General features: G+C 42.0%; 5 protein-coding genes across 5 annotated transcripts; 4 read left to right on the top strand and 1 right to left on the bottom strand.

The window, feature by feature from the left end:
- Positions 1–2,301: 2,301 nt before the first annotated feature.
- Positions 2,302–5,523, top strand: MONOS_266 (uncharacterized protein). Its single transcript, XM_067872595.1, has 7 exons — positions 2,302–2,678; positions 2,750–2,889; positions 2,956–3,467; positions 3,729–4,440; positions 4,558–4,969; positions 5,078–5,135; positions 5,212–5,523. Exons 1-7 carry the CDS (start codon positions 2,324–2,326, stop codon positions 5,402–5,404), a joined length of 2,382 nt encoding a protein of 793 aa, XP_067731737.1. The 5' UTR covers positions 2,302–2,323; the 3' UTR covers positions 5,405–5,523.
- Positions 5,524–5,535: 12 nt separating this feature from the next.
- Positions 5,536–6,266, top strand: MONOS_17282 (putative small nuclear ribonucleoprotein). Its single transcript, XM_067870187.1, has 3 exons — positions 5,536–5,641; positions 5,756–5,941; positions 6,012–6,266. The coding sequence occupies exons 1-3, from the start codon at positions 5,551–5,553 to the stop codon at positions 6,077–6,079; spliced, it is 345 nt and encodes a 114-aa protein (XP_067731736.1). The 5' UTR covers positions 5,536–5,550; the 3' UTR covers positions 6,080–6,266.
- Positions 6,267–6,438: 172 nt separating this feature from the next.
- Positions 6,439–7,421, top strand: MONOS_267 (uncharacterized protein; the record flags this gene model as incomplete). The annotated part of the gene is made up of 5 exons (XM_067872606.1): positions 6,439–6,516; positions 6,603–6,812; positions 6,871–6,997; positions 7,064–7,156; positions 7,242–7,421. 5 exons carry the CDS (start codon positions 6,439–6,441, stop codon positions 7,250–7,252), a joined length of 519 nt encoding a protein of 172 aa, XP_067731735.1. The 3' UTR covers positions 7,253–7,421.
- An 84-nt stretch (positions 7,422–7,505) lies between these two features.
- On the top strand, positions 7,506–18,286 carry MONOS_268 (uncharacterized protein; the record flags this gene model as incomplete). Its single annotated transcript, XM_067872617.1, has 7 exons — positions 7,506–7,512; positions 7,596–7,794; positions 7,854–7,988; positions 8,054–10,446; positions 10,635–13,196; positions 13,315–15,048; positions 15,202–18,286. 7 exons carry the CDS (start codon positions 7,506–7,508, stop codon positions 18,072–18,074), a joined length of 9,903 nt encoding a protein of 3,300 aa, XP_067731734.1. The 3' UTR covers positions 18,075–18,286.
- On the bottom strand, positions 18,264–21,240 carry MONOS_269 (putative TAP Cterminal subfamily protein). The gene is made up of 8 exons (XM_067872627.1): positions 21,174–21,240; positions 21,048–21,110; positions 20,898–20,958; positions 20,770–20,856; positions 20,284–20,713; positions 19,958–20,133; positions 18,838–19,638; positions 18,264–18,658 (listed from the first exon to the last, which is right to left on the bottom strand). The coding sequence occupies exons 1-8, from the start codon at positions 21,215–21,217 to the stop codon at positions 18,479–18,481; spliced, it is 1,842 nt and encodes a 613-aa protein (XP_067731733.1). The 5' UTR covers positions 21,218–21,240; the 3' UTR covers positions 18,264–18,478.
- Positions 21,241–21,522: the final 282 nt, after the last annotated feature.

The following is a 21,522-nucleotide window of genomic DNA, read 5'->3' as shown; positions in this document are numbered from 1 at the left end:
ACGGAAGACCCTGGAAAATCAGAAAAAAGTATCGCGATGGAATATCAATGCAAATAAAAAATGATTTACACCATCTTAAAAGAACAACTGCAAACCAATGCACAAATGCAGTTTGAATGTTATTATTTCAATTATTTAATAAGTTTTTTATTATAAATAGGCTTGTTTCATTTCTTCTTCAAAAAAGAACGAAAGCGTTAATAAAAAGGCTGTGAATAAAAAATGGGGTTTTTCTTTTATTTCCAAAATAAAAGGATCTTCATTTAAAAAGCCTGCAAAACTTCCAATAAATTGAATCGAACACTCAACAAGGCTCATTTTGCGTCATTTTTTTGAAGATTTGGAAGAATAAAATAAGAAGAAGAATTGTATTCCACAATAAATATTTAATCTGGATGAAACTCACATCAAAAGAGTCACAACTGAATCAACGAAGATAGTTACTCTGCCGGATTGTCCCAGCCCAATTTCTCAAGAAGCACCTCTTCCTCCATCAATTTCTTTGCTATTTCTTATTTCTGCAGACGGAGAACATTGCAAGACTTCTGTGATCAGCCATTCTACATTTCTTCCTCAGGAATATGCACAGGCCAACTCCGACAACTTTGTTTTCACTTCCACCACAAAGAAAGGAATGGATTCTTCTTTATTTTTTAACCTATTCAAATTTGTTGTTGTTGATTCAATTGATAGAAGAAGAAAACTAATGGGATTATCTAACTTTCATGCATGCCTGCATATGGATGGTGCAACAACACACACGAACAAAGATGTTTTGGAACTGGCAAAGGAAAATAGGATCGATATTGTGTTTCCTCCTTCGCACACCTCTCACATCGTCCAGCTATTAGATAAATATGTCAATGCAAACATAAAGATAATTATTTACACTACTGAAACAGACTTTGTGCGAAGCAATGCAGTATCAAACAGATCCAACTTCATCAAAAAACTCAAAGAAGCATTATCAGAAGCATTAAAGCCATCTACCATTGAAGCATCTTTCAGAGTTTCTGGCATTTGGCCCTTAAATCCTGAAATTGTCCTGAAAAGCCTCAGTGAAACATCTCCTGTTGAATGTTGCGAAGCTTCCATCAACAAAACCCACTTTATTGATTACTCGAAGTGCTGAATTTTCACTTTCGATTAAGTTTTTTCATTCATTCACACAGAACATTTCATTATATCTTATTTTAATAAATGTTTTCGATGAATGATAAGTTACCCGGGTTATCTACCAACCATCAAACTTTCGTTCGATATTTTATCGAAATATTGTTCTCAATGGGATTTTGAAGAAAATGCGTTGAAATAGTGAACACTTTTTGTTCATGATGTTGTTATTGCAGAAACAAATTTAGACACTAATCCCATTGAGATAAAACTATTGATCAAAACTCGAACGATAGTTTGATTTCAAAAAGTGTCAGCCATTTTTTTTAATAAAGATAATCAAGTATTTTTTTTTTTTTTTTGACAGTAAATGTCAGTTGTGGCATTATTTTGTCACAAATTGTCATTGGCCGTCACTGATAAAAGGGAAAATGATTAAAATTTCACATAATATTCTCAAATCTTATTCAAAGTGTTTTTTTAAATATTTAGAAGTTTTAGCTTTCATACTTTTTATTTTGTTTCAATAAAAATTAATTTTGTTAATTTTCTTTTCTTTTTTCTTTTTTTTTTTTTGTGACAGACAAATGATTTTATAACTTATCATGTCACAGATGTATTTTTATCAATAATATTTATGTGTTTGTGGGCATTATTCGATCAACAACAAGACAGATTGTGACGTAGAATTTATTCAATGAAAAAAAAAAGTCTCCCTTAAAAAGCAAATTTTTCTGTCAAAAAGTCCATGCACAAAGCAATTCATTAAAATGAAAATACATGATATTCTAAAATATTCACCAATTTGCTCTTTTTTTGTAAAAAATTTTGTTTTCTGAAAGTGGCAGATTGTGGAAAATTAAAAATTTCATAAATGAAATTTTGAAAAAGATTTCAAATTATTATCATAATAATTTTTAAATTGTCAAATATGAAAATTTCAAATTTGAAAAATAGTTTTTCATTTTCAATCAAATAAAAATCATCCTCGAATCTATCTTAATGCTCGTGATGAAAATTTATATTTTGAAATTTGTTATTGATTATCAAATAATCCAAGCACATTCAGATATATAAGAAAACTTTTTAAAACAATTAAACTTTTTCTAGACATGATGACTTGATAAAAACAGCGATTTGTTAAGAACTGAAAATATAGAGAAAAGAATGAAAAAAAGAATACACATCACTGATCAAATATTCCCACGTTATGATTTCTTGGTCTCTTGAGCCACAGGGACCGGCTCCAGCGGCTCCTTCCCAAGGAAATTATAACAGTACAATATTATTTACGTGGGCAGATTATCTTGCACATTGTTCTGTATCTCTTTCCAAACGGAAACTTGAGCAAAACGCTCGACTTATTGACGGAAAAATTGTTGACTGGAAGGGGACAATTAAAGAAATTACAGACACATTTGTTACAGTGCATATGGCTTCTCTTTATTCCCCTGATTTTGACTCTGACATCAAGCTTTCAACAACAAAAGAAATCATACAAAGTTATGGAACAAGCCTTAAAATTGGACAAAAAACAAAATATAGAGCACGATTAACAGTTGAAGGCACGATTTTAAAATTTCATGCCTATTTAAAATATTTCTTGTTTCCATGATAAAATATTTTTTTATTTTAGGAACTGATATTTGCTTTCAACTTTTACCTCTTAATGATAAATATCAACCAGATTACACTCTTACATATCATGCAGTATCTAATCTCTTTTCAAAACTGGGACTGGCCCTTCCTGATTTTTATTTCGAAAAACTTTTTAAAGTTTGAACATAAATTAACATTTAAAAAATTATTATATTCAATAAACATTTTTTTTATTTTTGAAAGAATCGAGCAATTCTGCTTTTGGGATCAATAATTGATTTTAAAGATTTACCGACACATTCAGAATATGGAGCAAGTTTTTCTTTGCGTCTGGTTCCTTCTGTACTCAATTATGGCGTTCCAATTGAAGAACCTGTTCGACTTATGCTTCCTGCAGGTGCTACAGAAATGATAGATTTTTGCAGAAAATCTGAGCCACATCATATCATTGAAATTCGAGGTGTATTTATAAGTCGTGGGATTCCTCATGTTCTGAAGGTTATTTCGCTCTCGCGACCTGTTCAGAGAACAAGCTCGTCTCCGTCAGTCGGCTTGCATCAAAGAGGCTTGGAGCCGCTTGCGCCTGGGTCTGCAGCCACAGGCGGGCTGGCTGGTGCTTCGTCGTCTTCCACAGCCTCGCCGTTTCTGAGTGCCTCTGGTGCGCCTGACGAGCTGGTGCCGTCCTATCCTTCCTCCACATTCACCCCAATTGCATCGCCTTTTGGCGATCCGGTTGTTGCAGTTGCACGTTTGAGGTATCTTTCTCTTTTTCTCTTTTTATTTCCTTTTAAAAATATTACTCATGAATTTGTGTTTATTTTTTCTTCACTGTCATAACTTTTCACTTTGAATGAATTATTTTATTTTATTTATTTATTTTTAACTGAACATATTAAAAACTTGCACAATACATGAATACAAAATAACCATTCAAACACCCACTGCTAAACGACACTTCCTCTCTTATCTCAAACTCTGAATGAAATCATTCACTTTATTTTCGACTACAACACCAGCGACATAAACGAGGCAGTTGTGACAACCGCCCTCGCCACTTTTGCACTTCACTTGCCTTCCACCTCAGCCGATGTGAGATGCCAGCTCATTTCAGCAGGCATCTTCCCCGCCCTCTTCCGCCTCTTCCCACACACACCCGCTTTGTCTTATTCATCTTCATCTTCATCTTCATCATCCTCTTCTTCCTCTTCTTCTTCTTCCTCATCATCTTCATCATCATCATCTGGCTCACCTCACTCTGCCATTGCCACCAGCGACGGCATCATCCCTCCCCTCACACCCGGCCTCTCCTCTGCTCTTCATTCACCAGCCGTCTCCTCTCCCGCCCCTTCTCTCCTCAACAACGACATTTCGCTCGCCTCTTCCCCTCCGCCGCAGCTGAACACCCACACCGCCGAGCTCGTCTGCTCCATCATCCTCTCCCTCTTCGCCGACAAGGCGCTTGCTGTGCAGCCAGCCTTAGAAGCAGGGGTCGTGCAGTTCGTGTGCGACGTGCTGCTCCACAAGAACCGCCGCCTCTCTGAAATCCGCCGCATCTACGTGGCTGTGCTGTACGAGCTGACATTCAACACCACACACGACCAGAAGCACGCCCTGGCTGAGCTGGAGGTGTTTCCCACGCTCCTTCGCTTGTTAGACCATCCCAACCACGACATTGTGTGTGATGCTATTGCTGCTCTCTTCAACATCGTTGCAGCTGGACACGACAGAGTCGACCCCTTTGCGCTGCATCCATACCGACGAAGGATCAGACAGGCAAGCGGTTTTGACAAGCTGTGGGCACTCTTCGAGAGATGCGACCCAGAACTGCAAGCATCACAACCTCAGCACACGTCTGCTGCTGCTACTAATACTGCTGCTGGCCCTCCTCCTCCTCTTCCTTTGCAACCTTCATCATCATCATCATCTTCTTCTTCACTTCCATCATCATCAGCCTCATCTCCCATCACCTCCTCCCCCGGCACCACCGCCAACACCCCCACCCCCACCCTCACTTCATCCACCTCGCCACACTCTGCCCACTCCACCCCCCTCTCCCTCGGCTTTCCCCCTTCCTCCTGCATCTTCATCCGCGAACGAGCTGCCCTCACCTTAGCTCTCCTCTACCGCGCCACGATGCTTCCCTCTCGCTTCAGCGCCATCATCCCCTTTCTTGCCAACCTCTGCCACCCAGACACACACTCTGTCCCACTCGTCGTGAACAGCCTCGTCGTCTTGCACCACCTCGCGCTTTATGATGGTTTGTGAATGGGATTTTTATTTATTAATTAATTTATATTATTATGAAACATTTTATTCAAAATATGCTAATTATGCTTCATATGTGAAAAATTCTCTTGTGACTCAGCCAACCACAAAGCACTCATCGAAACAGGAATCATTCCAATCGCTGCTCTGCTTCTTGAGTTTGCATCTTTTCTATTTTTTTGATAAGAATCAAAAAATAACTTTAATTATTAATTTTTCAATCAAATGATACAGAAACTCAAGTGAAGATATTCTTCAACGTTCTTTGTTTCTCCTTCTCGCCCTCTTCGAAGAAGGCACCAGCTCAACACGTCAGTCACTTAAAGGAACCGTTCCAATAGAAACTGTTCGTGCTCTTGCAGTTAGTAAATCAGAAAGTATATGCAACCCTGCTTGGGAATTACTGGCTTGCCTCGAAAAAAGATGATCATCATCATTCATTTCAATATATTATATCTTATTATTTCATTTTGAATTTATATGTATATTATACTTTTATTTCAAAAATTGTTAGTTTTAGTGTTTAAAAAAATAAATTTGACTTTTGATCTGTACCTTAAATAGGTTTTTAAAATGAAACTTGTTAGATTTCTCCAAAAACTCAACAATGAAAGTGTAACTGTTGAATTGAAAAATGGTGCTGTCATTCAGGGTACAATTACAGGTTAGCTATTAAAGATATTTTTGTATTTTATGTCATTTCCACCATTTCCATCATTCAATGTTTCATTTTTGAATATATTCTTTTAATGCGTTATGATCATCATTATTACAAAAGGGGTCGATCAAAGCATGAATATGCATTTGAAATCGGTTAAATTTACAGCGAGAAATCAAGATCCCATTAGATTAGATACAATAACATTACGTGGTAATTCGATTAGATATGTTATATTGCCAGACACATTACATATCGAGACATTGCTTGTTGAAGAAATGCCACAAAAGTCTCGAACAAGAGACGGTATGAAATTGAAATAATTTGTTTCATTACTTATTTTGTGATAATTTTTTGAAATTTGTTTTATTTTTAGAAATGGGACGGGGAAGAGGAAGAGGAAGAGGTAGAACAACAAGAGGAAGAGGAAGAGGCGGTCATTAAATCCAAACACTACAACTTCAATTGATTCATAACTCACATTTCATTTGTAAAGCATTCTGGTGTATTATTTATGAGAAATAGAAATTAAATCAATTTAATGAAACTATTGACACTTACGAAACATTTCACTTCATATTTATTTTTCTGTTTTAAAAATCAAAACTTTGAAATATATATTTTTGATAAATTAGAGGATTACTATATTTCAGAGGAACAGATTCGGAAAACGTGGACTTTGGTTTATGATACTCAATTACATCATTTAAAGATTTTGTAACTCTAACAAGTATTTTGATGGAGTGAAAATGTCAAATTTCCAGATTTGATCAATATAACCTTTATAACTCAAAATTATCAACATGATCAGTCCTGAGACATTGAAAGCATTTATTGCGAAAATTCAAAAGGATTCTGTCGAAAAGCCAGCAAAAATACAGGTACATTTATAAAGTTTTTTTATTGTTATTTATATTTATTTGTTTTTTTCAAATCCTCTCAAAATCATGCGTGTTATTTTTAAAAGGGACGAATCAACAAATGTGTAAAGTACATAAATGAAGAATTCAAAACTCGTGGGGCAGAAATTATTCCAAAAGCTGAACAATATGTTCTGTCTTCTCTCACGGATTTGAATAAACTTCTTTATGATGCAACTCGAGAGCATCATTCAATTGCAATAAATGAAAATATGCAAATTACTGTAACATCAGACCAACTATTTTATATTGTTAATGTATGTCGCACATCATCGAAATTGATGAAGATTTACGTTGACTCTTTTTTTTTTTTAGCAACTTGAAAGGAAAAAGCGATCTCTTGTGACAATGTTCATTCAAACTACATGCTCTGATCTTCCTTCCATTGTTCCAGAGGGATTCAACAAAAATCCTGATGAAATGCTCGATCCATTTGGAAAACGTTTGCTAAAAAAATTTTTTTTGCAGATTTGCAATTTTTCAACTATCACATTTCAAAAATGAATAGAAAACTTCCTTGACATAGATGCCACAAAAGTACCACCATTTCGCCTTCCATCACTTGATTTGAAAAGGCTATCTGGATTGTCGATTAAAACAGGTTTTGCTTTGTTTTCTTTCTTTTCTTTTAATTTGACTTTAACATTTTTCAACTTAATTTTTTTAAAATTAATTTTATTCAAAAGTGAAATTGTAATATTTATGCGCCTGCCTCTTTGAAGAGATAAGTTTTTTGTTATGAAATTAGTTTTTAGACTTTCTTAAATAACACTAATCTAATACCTTGTTCTTTTTGCTTAGCTTTGTTCATTTCGAAGTTTAATTTTTTATACAATAGTTTCACCAATTATTTTCATATTTGTTCCCATAATAACTCACATTTATTCTGTTTTTGAAATTACCCTGATTTCGACGGAATTCAAATATAGGATACTTATCAAAGATAGATAATGATAAGTATGTTAAAATTCTCAAACAGGATAAGTAACTTAGATTTTTCAAAAAAATTTTCTGGTCATTTATTTTGTTTTTTTGATAAGGTCGAAAATTCCGTCCTCGTATTGTCAGTGAGATTACTGGATACAATGTAGTTCTCACGCGCTTCGATGATCAGGGCCTTTTTTTGTTTTGTGCCTGCGCAGATGGGACTTTACAACTTTGGGACGTTGCAACTTTGAGATCTCAACTTCCACTTCAAACATTCAAAGATCCTTGCCTCAATTACCCGGTTGCAATTGAGTTTGATATCTTTGTTTTATTTTTAACATCTCATTCCTTTTTATTTGGTTTTTTTGTAGTATTTGTGGAGGGTTTCTCTTTTCTGCCCACCAAAATGGTTCAATTGCGATTTGGACAATGGCTCAACAAAACCCATTTACAGTTTTTAATCTTGGTGAAGAAATTAAAACTGCATCAGCATTCCATCATCCACCGTTTGTTTATCAATGCTTCGCATTTAAAAAAAATTGAACATTTTCATTGATAACATTTTTAATAGATATCCATTTGCCGCTCTAAGCACATCGCACAGAATTATGTTTTCCCCTTCACTTTCATGTTGCTTTGAAGGAAAAAATGTTCAAATTGATGATCTTAAGTTTCCAGGAAATGATAAAACAATTTCATCCCCAAATGCACCATGCACTATAACCTGTTTATCTTGGCACCCATCAAAACTACAGTTGGCAATAGGTAATTCAGACGGGCAAATATGTGTGTATGATGCAACAACAAAGAAGTGGATGATATGTGCGCCTAAAGAAGATCATACTGGAGTTACTGCTCTTCAATGGCTTCGAAATCCTCCTATCAAATTGCTAGAAAGTGTGATTGGACACGCGGAATGTCCCTTTGCGCTCGTGACAGAACAAATGCCGGCAGATAATTCGAAAAGCAGTTCAAATTCTGCTGACCCACTTGCTGATATGCCAGACCAGGAAAAAGATAATTCACAAAAACACACACAAAACGTAACGCCACAGCAAAAAAATGAAGAAGGCATTTCTTCAGAAGCCAACGCTTCGACTTCAAGCAATAATTTAAGCACTCCAAATGCTTCAGAAGCTAAAAGCTCAACTTCAAATTCTCCTTCTGAACCAACTCATCCTCCAACTGATGACTCCACAGGCAAAAGTGAGTCTAATACCTCAACAAATGAGCAGCCAGATAAGCCAAGTGAAACAACTCAGGGAGATCATTTGCCTAAAGATGGCTCTGAAAGTACTGCAGATGAAGCATCCATCTCATCCAAAGCGCCTGTTGATTCAAATCATTCAGAAAAAGATTCTTCTGCTTCAACAGACACAAAAGCAGAAACAACAAAACCAAAAGAAGAAGAAGAAGCAGATGCTCAAAATGGCACTCAACCTACAAAAAACATATCTGATAGCACGTCTTTGGAACCAGCCGCATCTTCAATTGCACCAGAAACAATTACAACAACGGCAACATCTTCTTCTTCTTCTTCGCCTTCTTCTTCAGATACTCTTTCACATTCAACAGAAAATGTTCCTTCCCAATCTCAATCATCATCATCATCATCCTCCTCTTCCACCTCCACGTCTCGTTCTTCTTCTTCTTCTTCTTCCTCTTCCTCATCATCATCATCCTCCTCCTCTTCCTCTCTTTTCCACTACGCTCCACAGTCCCTCCTCTCCTCCTGCTTCCTCCTCGCCTCCCACCAGAACGGCAAGACCAACTGCTACTCCACCCTCTGCCCTGTCGCCATCGCCTCCTTCAACAACGGCATGGAGAAGATTATACTCGGCAGCATCGCCACCACCGGCGACGGCGAGCGCTTCTTCATTGGCGTCGGCCAGCGGAAGGAAAACAGACAGACTCCGCCTTTGTCTGTCTACAACACCCCTTCCCTACCACTTTCAAGTGCGCCGGGTTCATCTCCTTCTCCTCTTCCGTTTGCTCGCAATGTTATTTCTTCGTCTTCATCTGCATCGGCTTCGGCTGATTCGAATTCTTCTTCTGCTGCTGCTCAGAAGTCTTCTACATCTTCAGACACGTCAGTTCCTGCTATATCTTCTCCACTTTCACACCTTTCCTCCTCCTCCTCCTCCTCCTCTTCTTCTTCTTCTGAATTGCCTGAAAAATTAACAGAAGGCACAGAGATTGCAAATGCCAAAGAAGAAGCCGAAAAGCAATCTGTTCTCAAACCCCAATCACCATCACCTTCAGCAGCACCTCCATCTTTGTTTGCAACATCTTCATTGATAACAACATCATCAACAACATCTTCTTCTTCATCTGCTTCTTCAGGTACACCTCAGTCAATGCAGATGGAAGAAGACACACCTTCCTCTTCTTCTTCTGTTTCATCTGCTTCTTCTGATCTTTCTGAGACTGCACCGACTCCAATGGACTCATCTGATCTTTCTGCAATTCCTTCTCCTTCTCTTTCTTCTGCTTTGCCATTGGTATCTCCAGAATCTTCTTCCTCTTCTTCTATCTCTTCTTCTTCTTCTTCCTCTTCCTCCACCACTGTCACAACCACTGCCACAAGCACCCCTTCCATCACGCCTTCCCCTCTCCCATCCTCTTCCTCCAACATGCCTTCTGCTCTCCTCTCCTCCTCCTCCACTCCCACTCCTTCTCTCTCTCCCGTCTCTCGCTCTGCCTCTGCTTCTGTTTCCATTCCTCCTCCTCCTCCTTCTTCTTCTTCTATTTCTGCTTCTGCTGGCCATTCCCTCCTCTCTTCTCCAATTCATCCTTCTTCTGCACACAAAGTGCTGATGCATGAGCTCATCTTCCACGGAGGAATGCAAATGCTCCAGACAAACATCGAAGACGCGGTTGCTGTTGATTGTTCTTCGTCTTCCTATTTGTGGGTCACGCTCTCGTCACTCGGAAGAGTCTGCCTCTGGAAGTGGGTGGAAGAAGGTGTGCTTTTGATTATAATTCTAATGATTTTTTCTTTTCTTTTCTTTTCTTTTTTTTTTTGGATCTACGATTTTTTTCCATATAATGCTTTTCGATTCTTTTGAATCATTTTCTTCTTCAATATTTATTTATTTATTTATTTATTTATTTCTTTATTTTCCTTTTCATACCTCATCTTCTATTCCCAGAGCGCATGTGCACATTTGCAGCTGACTTCCAGCCAGCATCGACCAACCTGTTCTATCATGAGACATACGATGAGTTCGACCAGTGGGAAGGAAAGGCAGACAGACACATGATGCGCGCCATCAACATGGAATGGGTGGATGTGGTGAACGACCCAACTCTTCCAGTTCTGTGTCATTCATCGGCTGCTCAGATTAATCAGGTTAATCAGAATAGAACGGGGGAGAAGGAAGAAGAGGGGCTGGGAGTGATACAGAAGACAGATAAGGATGACTCAATTGCAATGGATGTGGAGGAGAAAAACGAAAGTGCAGAAAATTCACTTAATGTCAACTCAAATAAAGATGGTTCTTCTTTCACAGAAAATCAACCAAAGCACCAGCTGAGTGTGAAAGAGCTGATGGCCAGGCAGATGTGGGCAGCCACCAGATTGTATCCAGAGCTGCCTGTGATTGTGGACTCTGTGCATCGTTCTGTTAACAGGAGAAGGAGGGGAGCGAATGGTGGGTTGCAAACAATGGAAGAAGATAGCTTGGAAGAAAGGAAAGAAAAGGAGAAAGAAGAAGATTTGAATGTAAATGGAATGCAGATTGAAGCTGATGATGTACCAATGCCACTTTCGCTGCAAAACACACAGGAAAAAGAAGAGGAAATCAGCACAACAACAACTGAGACTATCAAAAAGATGGAAACAGATCAAAAGGAAATGACTGGAGTAACAACAGAACTTCTAATAGAGACACAAACAAGTGAGAAACCGAGTGTTACTTCATCTGAAGAGAAACTTGGTGATGTCAATACAACTGCCACACAACAAGAAATCACAGAAACCCAAGCAGCAACATCAGCTGAATCAACATCCATTTCAGATGAGAGCACAAACCAAGCACCAGCCGTGCTGCATCCGACTCCTCTTCGCCCGTCTGCCCATCCACACGCAGAAGCAGACACAAAGCAGACAGCTCTGATAAGCCCATCCTCTGAACAGCTAGACAACCCCTCCATCATCACAACACCCACATCAGCAACACCGCAGTCAGATGCCAATCAGACAGATATCACAACAGGAAATGCAGGTGAAGGGAATCCAGGCACACCTGCTGAGAAAGGGAGGAGGAGCAAGAGGATGAGAGGAGTGAATGAGCTGCTGAGCCTCATGGTGGGTGACATGGGTTCTCCGAAGACGCAGAAAATGGGAGGGAAAGGAGGGGCGAAGGAGAAAGAGAAAGAGAAAGAGAAGGAGAAGGAGACAATTGAAAGCGATGGGTGGATGACAAAGGGAATAGTAACAAAGAGCGGGAAGAGTGTGCTGTCTCCGAATCTTGTGCCTGTGGATGGGTCTCGAATGAATGAGTCATCATCACCATCTTCTTCTTCTTCTTCTTCCTCTTCTTCTTCTGCAGGTGAGCAGCAGGAGATGACACACAAACGAACGAAAGGCGATGCAAATGGAATGGACAGTTCAGCTGATGCATCTTATACCACACTCCCATTGGGAGCAGAGGGAAAACAGGAAGCAGAATCAACTTTGCTATCTTCATCGGAGACAGACGAGGTGAAAACAGAAAAAGAAGGAAGCGAAACAAAAGAGGGGAAAGAGAATGAAGGAAAAAGCCAAGCAAAGAGATCAGCCAAAGAAGAAGACATGGACATCATTCAGAAAATAAACAATGCATCATCGTCATTGTCTTCTTCTCTGTTTCCCTCATCTGCTCTTTCACTAACCGATCCATCTTCTTCTCTGTCATTATCTTCTTCTTTTTCTTCCTCTTCCTCTCTTCTCTCCCGCCAGCCACGCACATTCCGAGGAGGTCTAATGGACTCTTCTCTGAAGCATGCGTCGAAGCTGTCTGAGAAGGAGAAGTCAGTTGAAGGTGTGGCAGCGCGCGAGAAAGAAAGGAGGGAGTGGCTGCTGAGGAGGCGGCTGCTCATCAAAGAGGAGCTGGAGAGGAGAGCGCTCAAGGCACAGCTGTTTGAAGAGGACTGGATAAAAGAAGGCATCGTCGACTGGACACAGCCACTGGGCTCATTCACAGTCGACAGCACAACAAAGAACGGGATGAGTGCAATTGAAGCGGTTGAGTCTGCTTCTGCATCTTCTTCTTCTTCTTCTGACTCTTCTGCTTCATCTGATACACAGAGCAAGAAGACAGACAAACACAACAATGATCAACCATCAACAGAAGAATCCAATGAAATTCTTGACATTCTGAAGGAAAGAGTGAAACGAGATGATCTGCCTGATGAAGAAGAGCTGAAGTCGTGGAGTCCTTCTGTGTTGGCTGAGATGCGGTCGCTTCTGCGGCGGAAGAGTGGGAAGCAGCGGTGGGTGGTGCTGACAAAGGAGGATGCGGAGTGGATGGAGGCGTTTATGAAGCCGGGGGAGAGGAGGACGAGGTATTCGAGAGAGGGAATGCAGAGGGACCTGGCAAAGATGAGGGCAGAAAAGAGGAAAATGATTGAAAAGGGAGGAGAACCGTTCTTCTTCGACTTCTCGCTGCTTCTCCCGACGAAGCAGGAAGATGCACTGATTGCAGACATCGCCCAATTGGACGTGGAAATAAGTGTGTTGCTTTTATATTTATTTATATATTTATTTAATCTAATATTCTTTGTTCTTTTTTATTTTTCAATTGTTAATTCCCCACCCCACCCCCTCCACATTCCCTCAAAACCCAACAGAAGCTGCTGAGGATATCGTAGCTGGGTTGCAGTGGAGGATGGATGACTGCATCATGGAGCGTGACCGAGTAGCAGAGTTTCTGAAGCACGCAACCAACCCCCTCATCCCTCCTGTCTCTTCATCATACTACAACCAATTCCATGTGCTGGATGAAGAGAAGATGATGCGTGAGTGGGCAGACGACGAGGCTATCGCACAAGGCTTGCCTCCTCCTTCGTCTGTGAAGCTGGCAAGAGAGCTGATGGTGGAGTGTGCAGAAGACATGGATCTTGCCAAATACCTCAGCGATTATGCTGCACGCGGCACGAAAAGTGGCGAGCCTCATTTATATTCATCGTTGGCAGCTGTTGACTCTGTTGGAATGCCTCTTCTGTCATCTGCACAGCCACTGATGCTGTCACAGTCAACTGCTTCTTCTACTTCTGCTACTTCTTCATCTTCTTCACTTTCCTCTTCTTCACTCGTCACATCAGTCTCATCCCAATCCTCGTCGCTCCCAGTGCATCCATCATCTGAAGGCGATGCCTTTGACACACAACACGACAGCAGCACAGCCAGCACACCTGCACAGCACTCAAACACAAACACCCAATCAGCAATGGGCACACCCTCTCCATTCACTTTCAGCACAGGTGTCTCGCCAGTCACTGCCCCACCCAGTTCAGATGATCCCTTCGGACCAGAGACGCCCTTCCAGACACCTTCCACAGAGGGACAAGCACAATTGTCAACACCTTCTCATCCAGAACTATCTTCTTCCTCTTCTTCTTCATCTACTTCGTCATCAGGAAGTGGAGTTGCAGAGCAGCAGCAGACAACATCAGGCTTCCCGGTCATCTCTCCCAATCCTTTCATTCAGAGTGCCCAGGCATCGATGATGCAGGCCGGCCTGTCTGCCCAGCCGTCTCCGCTGGTTGTTGGGACAATGCCAACAATAACCTCTTCACTCACTCCTCCTGTGCCCTCTTCAACTGCAGCCACTTCTGCACTCACTTCCACACCCCTTAAGCACAAAAAGGGGAAGAAGTCGTCGAAGAAGAAGACGCAGCTGATTCAGAAGACAAAAGGTGGCATTCCCCCACCATCTGTGCTGATAGCTCGTTTGGAGAGCGAAGGCTTCTCGTCTGACGAGATCAACCGAGCCGTCCATGCAGCGATCGACAAGACGATTCAGATAGTGGCAGAGTCTGATGCTGTGTCAGGCAGCCCCTCCATGTCGAGCATGCCTCCTCCTCCGTCTGCTGCCCACCAGCAGCAGATGAGAGGGAAGCGCTCACACAACTCGTCGCTGAAGGAGCAGATGCGCCATCATCTCCAGCTGCAGATGCAGATACAGTACAAGCGCTTGATGGACTCCCTCGCCTCTGCAAAGCACGGGAAGACGAGAGGAAGGAAGAAGAAGAGCACGCTGAAGCTGCTTGGCTACCAGATGAAGCCGAGGAAGAGCGGAAGGTTTGTGTCGCCGGCGGTGCTGTATGGGCAGAATGTGCTGGGATTGGGGTCAGTCGGTGGGGCAGGTACAGCTGGCAGAGAAACCAGCACGTTGCACTCAGAGCATTCTTCTTTGTCTGATGCTGACTCAAAATACGGAGATGCAAGCAATGCTGGCATTGGTGCTGGGTTGGATCAGCAGTCAAGCTCAATGTCTGGACTGAGTACGTATGACAGCATGCTGGCTGGCACAGCGTCGGTTCCCACTTACAGCTCTCGGGCAAAGTCTCAATGGATTGGTGGTGTGTTTAGTATTCTTTTATGGAGTTTTTATTTCTTTTTTTAACTTTTTATACTTTTAATTTTAATTTAATTTTATGTTTATTTATCATTTTTCTAATAACATTTTGTATATTTTTCACTTTTTATTACAATCTTATCTTGATTCTGTTCAGGTGTGTATTCAGACACACGCTCGGGTCCTCGCAAAGTGAAAGGAAGAAGAGGCCGACCTCCATCGCAAAGACAAAAATTACTCAACAGAACCAGCTTTTTGGATGATTACACTCAAAAGATCAAAGACGAAAGCGAGCTGAAGTTCCCCTCATCTGATCCATCTGTTCTCGACAGAGACAAAACAGGAATGGCCAAGCTGCCAAAGAAAGGAGAAGGCGAAGAAGCAGACGGATTGGGCGAGAAAGGCGCTGTGATTGATGGGATTGACTGGAGCGACCCATCGATGGCTGGGTTGATAGGGCCAAATGGCACACTCGGCCCAGTGCAGTATCAGACAAGGAGGCAGGCGATGATCCTGAAGGAGCAGATTGAGAAGGAGAAGGAGAGCGAGAAGGAGGAAGGAGGCAGCGGAGGAGTCGGAGGAGGAGTTGAGGGACACACAAATAATCAGACGATGGAAGATGACGACGACGATGCATTTTTATTCTCTGACGACGAAGACGAAAGCGCAAAGAGAGCAAATGGAGACGAAGACAACGGCGCCTCCACAGCCGAGCAGACATCAGCTGGCTCCGATCTCCATTCACCTGGCAATCAGTCTGTTGCTTCACCTCACTCACCAGCCTTCGATCCGTCGCTGTATCTGGACAACAACAAGATCTTGCCTTATCCCACGCGCCGTGGCAAGCAGCCTGTCAGCTACACAAACTTCTACCGCACAACAAAGCGCTCAGCAACAGGCTCCTCTTCTTCATCCACCCGCGGCCGGAAGAAGCACACGAAAGGAGCAAGCAAACAGAACCAGTCGATCCACTTCCCGTCATTTCACGCCTCTTCCTCTTCTTCCTCTTCTGTCAATGCGCTGATGTCTTCTTCATCCTCTGGCGCAATGGGCGTTGGCTTCCCTTCGCCCAGCATCTCCGCCGGCGCCGGCACAATGCCTGGCTCTCTGCAGTCTGCAGGCTCTACACTCGGCTCCCCTTCATCTGCCTCCTTCCCTCCCCCCACCTTCCCTGCTGGCCCCATCACTCCGCCAGGCACCTCCTTCTCTCATCAGATGGGAGGCGGCGGGGCGATTGGGCCAGGCGGGATGGGCGGGGCAGCAGGGCAGTACGGGCCAGGCGGGGGAATGCAAGGGAGCAGCGGGATGATGGGCGGGCAGGTGCAGATGGCTCTTCCTCCGTTCGGAATGCCGTCGCAGGCAGACGCAGCAGCGATGGCAGCACTTGGGCCTCATCACATGTCAGGAGTGTCTGGCGTGTCTGGTGTGAGTAGCATTGGCGGGTCGCAGATGCAGCTGGCGTCGCATATGACAGCAGGCCTGCCATCTGGCCTGTCGCTGCAGCAGGGACTGCCCCAGTCGGTTGTACCTATTGCTCAAGGAAGCAACGCTGGAAGTGCTGTGATGGGTGCACAGGGAATGCAAGGCTCAGCATTCATCGGGGGAAGCAACATCATCAACAACAACACCAATGCCAACGGGGCTGCTTCCTCTTCCTCTTCAACTTCGTTCTCTTCTGCTGTGATGAGCCCGTCTCCCTTCAACACTGCACTGAAGCCATCGGCTGCTGGACAGGGCAGCAACACCCACACACCTGTCAACCAGCAGGCCGCATCCTCTTCTTTCGTAGCGACACCCAACAACCCTGCTCTCCTCACCACTCTTTCCTCCTATGCGCCTTATCCAACATACAGCTCTGGCCCCCAGAGTCAGCATCAGCAGGCAGCAGGTGCATCGATGGGTGGAATGCACACTCCATCTGGCCTGACAGCATCGAACGGGCAGGTCGCCATGGCTGGTGTGATGCAGCGGGCGACGTTTGCACCGATGGTGAATCCATCAATGGGCGTGATGGCATCGCAGATCCAGTTCTCGCCCGTGGGTGCAGGGATGCCCCCAGCTGGTGTCACACAGAATGCTCATACTTCTTTCGGCACTGCTGGCTTCACACTCCCCGCAAACACACCTGCAGGAACACCAACAGCACTCCCAGCCACACCATCGGGCATGCCGTATATGAACCCTTCCTCGGCCTCGTTGCAGCAGGGCAGCATGATGAGGAGCAGCAAGCTCGGGATGGCTCAACAAGCAGCAGTTCCGAAGATGCCTGTTGTTGCACACTCGTCAGTGGCGATGCAGCCAGAAATTGGACAGAGGAAGAGGGGAAGAAAGCCGAAGAGCGCCGACAAGCAGAAGGCAGCGCAGGAGAACGACGGAGAAACTGCGTCGAAGAAAGAGAGCAGCCGAAAGGATTTCTCCGAGGCAGACAATTCGCATCTGCTGAGTGTTCCGCGGGCAGCTTTCTCGCCCCCGACGTTTTCGTCGCACGAAGGACCTGTGAAGATGACAGCGCAGGCAGGTTTCATGGGCAGCCAATCATCACCCATCAACTTTGGCCTGCTGGCAGACAAGCCCAGCACAGTCACACAGGCTGCTCTGCCGTCTGACCCGAAAGTGTCTCCCCAAACAAACAAAACTCTCAATTCACCTCAACAGCCACTGTCTTCGGCTGCTTCGACTGCCTCGACTGCTCCGTTCCCTTCTGTTATTTCGCCTGCTTCTGCTTCTTCTCCTTCCTCCTCCTCTCCTTCTCCTTCTGCATCAGCTTCCTCAGCAACAACTACTTCGGCCCAGCCTTCGTCTCTATCTCCTTCCTCATTGCCAGCCACAGATGCTGTTTCTTCTGCATCTTCTGTCCAAGCTACATCAACTTCTGCACTTCCTCCTTTGCCTCCATCATCATCTTCTTCTTCAACATCTTCATCTTCAACTTCTCCATCAAGCAGCACACCAGCTGCATCTGCCGTGTTTGGAACAGGCGAAGACTCACACTCTTCTGCTTCTTCTGACTCATCATCAGCTCCCCAATGAATCAACAAAAGAATGTCTTTTTTTCAAAAGAAAAAATAATAGTAATAATAAAAAGATAAATGTTAACAATTTAACAAGCTCCAATTAAATGATGAATATTCTATTCCATTCTATTCTGCTCTTCTCTGTTCTGTTTTTATTTATATTTTTTTTTCTTCAATCATTTTCATGTACACATATCACAAAATTCAATACGCATTGCAAAATGTTTATTCTTGTTGATGTGCAATTATCTTTGAATTTCAAGTCTTTCAAAGTATTTTTTTTAGCTTTCCTTTGAAATAACAAAAATAATTCCTTTTCTTTTTTTTTCAAACAGAAAAAAAAAAAGAATAGGATGATGAAGCGAATTTGAGAAGGTGAAGTGAGAGAGAAGGCCAGTTGAATTATCGAAGAAAGATGCTTCAGTACGGAGCAAAACCGGGCTGGAACATATCCGCCTGGAGCATGTGCTGGTTGAAGAGCTGCGTGTAGCCAGCCATCGCCCTCATCGGATCCCATCCAGCGGCAGACAGAAGGTTGGTCGCAGAGGTGACTGTCATGTGCGTCGCCTCCACAAACTGCATAACTAATTTCTCTTGATCCTAATTGAATATCAAATTCAACAAATAAAGATAATGAAGAAATATTGGTATAATAAAAATATTATTCATAAATAATAATAATAATAATAATAATAATAATAATAATAATAATAATAATAATAATAATAATAATAATAATAATAATAATAATAATAATAATAATAATAATAAACACAAACCGGAGTAAGTCCAGATGCTCCTGGCGCCATTCCCATTGGAGCTATTGCAGCAGGCGCAACAGCTGCACCGGCAGCCGAGCGGTCCATGCCCATGTCAGACACAGTCGGCCCTTCGCCTTCCTCGAGCCCTCTCGCAGTGGACGGCAGCACCGTCAGATGGTCGCTGAGGATGGAAAAGAGCGCGCCAGGCTTCATCGACGGGGTAATGATGAACGTGCGCGAAAACCGCCTCACGTTGAGCGGGGGCTTCGGTTCTTCTCCTTCGCGCCTGTCGACAAAGCGCCCGATGAGGCAGATCTGCAGCGCATCCACCATCTCCACCTGCGGCGGGGGAGGCGGCAGCCCCGGCGCCACACTCACTGCAGCTGTCACTGACGGCAGGCGGATGGTGAAGGCATCGATGTTGGTGATGCGGTGACGTGTGTACGGAATCGTGTGGAAGAAGTCTTCAATCGCTTTGTCCGACGCCCGCAGCCTCTCCATCAGCTTGCCCAGATCCAGCTGGAGCATAATGTTCCTGTTGTTCCGGCGGTAGTTCTCAATGGACTTGTCGTTTGGATGCACAATGCTCGGAATGGGCCCTGTTGTCTGCCCAGACGTGCCTGCTGCCACCTCCGCGAATGACTGCTCGTCCAGCGAGAGGGTGAATGTAGATACAGCTGTGTATGCCATGCCCATGTTGTTTCGGCTCTGGTCGTATGACTCAAAGAAGCCCTCCAGCAGCTTCTGGTAATACTCCGTCTGCGACGAGGGGTTGTAGTATTCGGCTTGTGGCGTTGGGTTAATCCGTGTTCGATTATCCTGGAAGTTGTTGGATGTTGAAGGTTATGCAAAAATATAAGCATTTTGTGGGGAGGGTGGGGGTAAAAGACAAATAAATATGTTGATGACAAATAAAGCGATGCATATAAAGAATACATCAATGCAGCAAGAATTTTTTAAAAAAAAAGCAATGAAAAAGCAAAAAATATTCAGTTAAAAAAGAAAAAATAGAAAAAGAGAACGAAAAAAAAAAAAAAAAAAAAAAAAAAAAAAAATGAATGAATGAATGAACGAAAGAGAAAGAGAAAGTATAAATAGAAAAAAAAAGAAAGAAAAAATAAAATAAAAGAAAGCATACAGTTGTGAACTGATAAACAGGCAAATTGTTCCCATCAAGCGAGACAAGCTTCGGAAACCTGCTGCGCACGTCTGTCAGATAATCAAAAGGTGTTTTCGACGTCTGCAAACGGTTTCCGATCAGCACAATGTTCTGCAAACGAAGCTCACGAAGAAAATCTAATTCGTGTGCATTGCCTGATCATTGGAACAAGAAAGCAATTTCCACATTAGTGTTGAGCATTGAATAACATGTTAGATCATAATCAAAAGCATAACGTCAGAATAAAGGAAGAAATGAAATTGAAAGAATGGCTAATAACTTTTATTAAATTTAATGTTGCAAACTAAGTTCATTGTCTTTCAAAGAAAGATTTATTAGATTTGGCATTGCAGAGGAGAGGGGAGCAAGATGACAGAGTGTACGTATGTTGTTGTTCTCAAGCTTAAGAGTTGTAGCTTGACGAGCTTTAATCCTCAGTGCCTTTAATAAATATGACGTGAAAGTTGCATCAGAGAAATTGACTTTTATATTTTTCAGTTCAGGAGCTTTGTTCATAAAAGACAAATCAAGTTGAAGTGTTTGTTGGTTAAAGTGAGCTCCAACATATCCGATTAAAGCTTTAACAGTCGGATTGTGCATGTCAACGTGCAAAGTATCCATAACAATCGTCAATTGCATTCCATCACCAGTTCTTGTTCCATTTAATGCTAAAATAGATTGACTGTCTTCTTGTGTCGTCACAACTATTTCTGCTTGTTCGTCGTTTTTCATTAACTATTTGGAATTAAAATATTTTGTAAGTTAAATATAAAATGATAATTATTGCATACATTTTGAATTTTCAATTTTCTTTGACATTTGTCTTGCAAAAAATTTAACAGTGTTCCTTTTGACATTGTTGGATTAAATCCTTTAATCTAAATGGGAAGTGAAACAATGGAAAATGCGTGCAACACACAATAAGTTTAAATGAGCGCTTCCTTGCAGCTTGGGCCTTTAATGGATCGAAACGATTCTTCCTGGAAGTAAATCATCGAATAATTAAAAATAATGATGCAAAATTGCGTAAATCGCATTAAATTTGACGCTAATTTTTTTATCAGCAAACATTTTTTGCATTCGCATAGGAGGAGGCACATAATGAGGTGCTCCATTGAATTTTTTCCCTCCACTAAAATTTTTAAGAATACAAATTTTGTTGGAATCGTTTTATATATAATTAAAAAAAGCAAACAAATTTCCACCGTTGGCAAACCGTTTAAGTGGTTTTTTAGGCATTTTTTCAAATTTTGATTGATCTTGACCAATTTTTACTTGATTGCACCCATAAGTTTTAATATTATTTGGAATTTGTGCAAAAATATTTCTTTGTTTAACGTAATTCTCCAACTGTAATACGAGCATTTATGTAACAGGAGTCTTATTGAAATAATGCATTTTTAATATTTAATCAAATCAAAGATAATTGAATCTATTTGAAAATCTCTCATCATTCGAACTGCTTTCGTTTATCTTTTTCGTTTCAAAGGTTTCAACTCAAAGATTTTATCAAATTTTTATGAAAATTTCGTATTCATTTAAAA

Source organism: Monocercomonoides exilis (assembly GCF_001643675.1).
Source record: "Monocercomonoides exilis strain PA203 chromosome Unknown scaffold11-1913109, whole genome shotgun sequence".
Taxonomy (NCBI): Eukaryota; Preaxostyla; order Oxymonadida; family Polymastigidae; genus Monocercomonoides; species Monocercomonoides exilis.
The sequence above is the reverse complement of the archived record's forward strand: the minus strand, read 5'-3'. Positions and strand labels throughout refer to the sequence as shown.